At 61.9% G+C, this 1726-nt stretch overlaps 1 protein-coding gene across 1 annotated transcript in view; it reads left to right on the top strand.

Moving 5' to 3' along the window:
• RPH3A (rabphilin 3A) overlaps positions 1–1726 on the top strand; it is a 42823-nt gene that overhangs the window by 27218 nt on the left and 13879 nt on the right. The window contains exons 7-8 of the mRNA XM_009880368.1: positions 402–438; positions 955–1156. Coding sequence (XP_009878670.1) covers positions 402–438; positions 955–1156 — 239 coding nt within the window. The remainder of the gene's footprint in view (positions 1–401; positions 439–954; positions 1157–1726) is intronic.

Genomic DNA, 1726 nt, shown 5'->3' on the forward strand with positions numbered 1-1726 from the left:
GGCAGGGGACCTGGGGCTCCTCCCCATCGTTTACAAGGGTGAATCCCAGTAAAAAGCACCCGGAGCGGTCGCGTAGATGCTCCCCGTTTTCTAATAGGTGCAGAAATTACCCCGTTGCCTTCCTCCGGGCTCTCCAAGTTGGGATGGTTGGGTTTGCAGGGATGCCCTCAAGCCAAGCAGCCCTGGGTGGGCATTTGGGGCGCCCGGCCAGGGATTCGGGCAGTGTCTGGGTATGAACGTGATGATGCAGAAGCCTAGAGGGGGGGGGGAAAAAAAAAAGAAATCAGAATAAAAAAAGGAAACCTGGGGAACGAGTGGCAGCACAGCCCGGGTTGGCGTCGGCGGGGCAGGCGGGCTGTAGCTTCACCGCTTCTTGCTCTGTTTGTGCCCCCCAAGGCCAGGCGGACGCCGGGCCCCCGGCCGAGCAGGACTCCGACGGTAAGCACCGGCGTTTGCACCCTCCCCTGTGCCGCTGCCTCGGTGCCACCTGTGCTGAGCCCCCCCTCTCTCCTTCCCTCCTTTCCCCACGGGTGTTTTCCCGCGGGAGGCTGCGGCGGCAGGACCCCCTCCTTGCTGCTGCCACCCACCACGCGGGGACCGAGTTATTCCAGGGCTTCCCCACCTACTGCGCACGCCTGGGCTGGAACGCCGCAATTCAGAGCGCTGAGCAGAGTTGCCTCCGTAGGTGGTGTTTCCTGCTGCTGATTGACGGGTGTTTTTCTGCTTATTTAACGGCAGTCCTTAGAAAACCTCCCGGGGAAACTTTAGGAGGAGGTTCGTGGGGGGCTTGTGCGCATCGGTAAGGGATGGAGCAGCTGAGCTGCTCTGCTCTGGCCACGTCGGCTTTCCCCCACCGAAGCTCCAGTGTCCCGGCTCGTGCCACACACGGGTACCAGGGCAAGGTGAGGATGCTTTTTTTTTTTTATTTTTGCGGTTATACCTTTCCACCTCCAGCGCTCGCCGCCCCCCATGGCTCTGCCCGTGGCGGTGTGTTTAATAGCGACGCCGACCGCGGGGGCTGCGTTAAGCGGCAGCAGTCGGTGCCTCCTGCTCACGGGGGCGAAGCCGCGTTCCTCGCCCCGGCTCATCTCTCTAACCTCACCTATGCCCTGCGCTGCTCTGGACCCACATCCCCCGGATGCTGCTGCCAGCACTGGTGGGAGCTGGTGTTGGGGGTGCTCCCAGACCAGCCGTGTCACTGGGAGTTAATTTGGAGTGATAGCCCCCATTTTCACCGTTTGGCATAGGAGCACCGAGGCGATGAGATTACCTGACCCCCACCTCCAGCACCAGCTGCTCTCGGCCGGGCGATCACAGCATCCCAGACCGGTGGGGGTTGGAGGGGCCCTCTGGAGCCCCCCCAGTGCCACCCCCCACCAGAGCAGGGGCACCTCCAGCAGTGGCACAGGACGGGAAGGCCCTCCTCAGGTGGAGATGGAACCTCCTATGGTCAAGTTTGTGCCCGTTCCCTCTTGTCCTGTCACTGGGCACCACTGGAAACAGACTGTTCCCATCCCCTGGCACCCTCCCTTGAAGGATTGATCAGCGCTGATGAGATCCCCCCTCAGTCTTCTCTTCTCCAGACTGAACAGCCCCACGTCCCTCAGCCTTTCCTCAGCAGAGAGATGCTCCAGTCCCCTCATCGTCTCCGTAGCCCTTTGCTGGACCCTCTCCAGCAGTTCCCTGTCCTTTTTGACCCGGGGAGCCCCGAACTGGACACAGTGCT

Source organism: Charadrius vociferus, unplaced genomic scaffold (assembly GCF_000708025.1).
Source record: "Charadrius vociferus isolate BGI_N301 unplaced genomic scaffold, ASM70802v2 scaffold332, whole genome shotgun sequence".
Classification (NCBI taxonomy): domain Eukaryota; kingdom Metazoa; phylum Chordata; class Aves; order Charadriiformes; family Charadriidae; genus Charadrius; species Charadrius vociferus.